At 42.7% G+C, this 1,474-nt stretch overlaps 1 protein-coding gene across 4 annotated transcripts in view; it reads left to right on the plus strand.

Moving 5' to 3' along the window:
• The window catches only part of LOC101847756 (WD repeat-containing protein 78), a 48,857-nt gene that overhangs the window by 14,967 nt on the left and 32,416 nt on the right, over positions 1-1,474 (plus strand). For all 4 annotated transcript variants that reach the window (XM_005105925.3, XM_005105926.3, XM_005105928.3 and 1 more), the window contains 2 exons: positions 546-664; positions 1,335-1,437. In XM_005105925.3, coding sequence (XP_005105982.1) covers positions 546-664; positions 1,335-1,437 — 222 coding nt within the window. The remainder of the gene's footprint in view (positions 1-545; positions 665-1,334; positions 1,438-1,474) is intronic.

Raw genomic sequence — 1,474 nt, forward strand, 5'->3', positions numbered from 1 at the left:
GGGGGGGAAACACTTGCACACTGGGCGTTTTAGATTGATTATTGTAGTTGTTGTAGTCAGTACTTGATGCTCAGGGATATGGGGGATTTGGGGAGGGAGAAAGGGAGGGGGTGGGGGGGGAGTTGTCATGACTACTGATGTAAGAGTGTTTTCTGCCTAGAGACATCCAGAAAACAGGAGGTAGCGTGGGGAGACATGGGTTTTCTGGCACTATGAACTTTGTTTATAGTTTTATTTTAATTGACCTACAAAAAATTTAAAGACCAACATGTAATTTTGAGAACAATTGCTCATCCAATGAATCTAACATAATATTTGTTATCAGGGTGATGGACTGACAGTGGTATTTCGCGTGAAATCTACAGTATTATTGGACAAATTATTCATCCTTCTTTGCTATCAAAAACTATTGTCCTTCTCTCTCCTTTTTTTGTGTTTGTTACTCTCTTGTAACACCTCTAATCTTCTGAACTTATATGACCTTATTGTGTTGCAAGTGCCGTAAAACTCTTACTAAAACTAAAAAAGAAATGATTTTGTCTCAGAGAGCAGGAACACGGTGGCGTCGTCGGTGCTGGGGTCGGAGGTTCAGTCCACTCTGGAGACGACCGTGGAGCTGACCGACAGAGAGAAACTGACCCAGGAATGGGATGAGCTCACCAAAGTGAGTCTTGTAGTTGTGCCCCGAGAGAATAAGATCATGGATTTTCGCGGGCAGTATTGCATACAGACGTGTCTCAAAGTCCGCCAAGTGGGCAGTATTGCACACAGACATGTCTCAAAGTCGGCCAAACGGGCTGTATTGCATACAGATGTATCTCAAAGGCCGCCAAAAATGACCTACGTCTGTATGTATTTATGTTTGCCATTGTAATGCAAGTTCCCCTACACAGGAGTCAATGAAATGTAATTTTAAAATTATTTTTCTAATTTTAAAAAAGAAATTATTTATTGTATGTGCTTGTTTTAGTAGTAAACACCAATGTCTAAGGATGTCTGTGAGTGTGTGCCTATGTGTGTGTGCCTATGTGAGTGTATGTGTGAGTGTATGTGTGTGTGTCTGTTTGTGTGTATGAGTGTATGTATGTCTGCGTGTAGTAGCTATAATCACCAATATCAGGCTGGATGTCTAAGGGCGTCTGTGAGTGTGTGCCTATGTGTGTGTATTTGTGTATGCCTATGTGAGTGTATGTGTGAGTGTATGTGTGTGTGTGTCTGATGGGTGTGTGTGTGTGTCTGTTTGTGTGTATGGGTGTGTCTGTATGTCTGCGTGTAGCAGTAGTAATCACCAATATCAGGCAGGATGTCTAAGGGTGTCCTTTTGTTCTGTACAGTCGGAGAAGCTGCGTCACCACCTGTTCCTTATGGAGAGAGTTGTGAACCTAAACACCTACCAGAACAAGCAAGCCCTCTACCGAGGTTTCAAACCTCTCATTGGTGAGTCACACACACACACACACACACACACACACAC

The sequence above is a fragment of the Aplysia californica genome, unplaced genomic scaffold, assembly GCF_000002075.1.
Source record: "Aplysia californica isolate F4 #8 unplaced genomic scaffold, AplCal3.0 scaffold00501, whole genome shotgun sequence".
Classification (NCBI taxonomy): Eukaryota; Metazoa; Mollusca; class Gastropoda; order Aplysiida; family Aplysiidae; genus Aplysia; species Aplysia californica.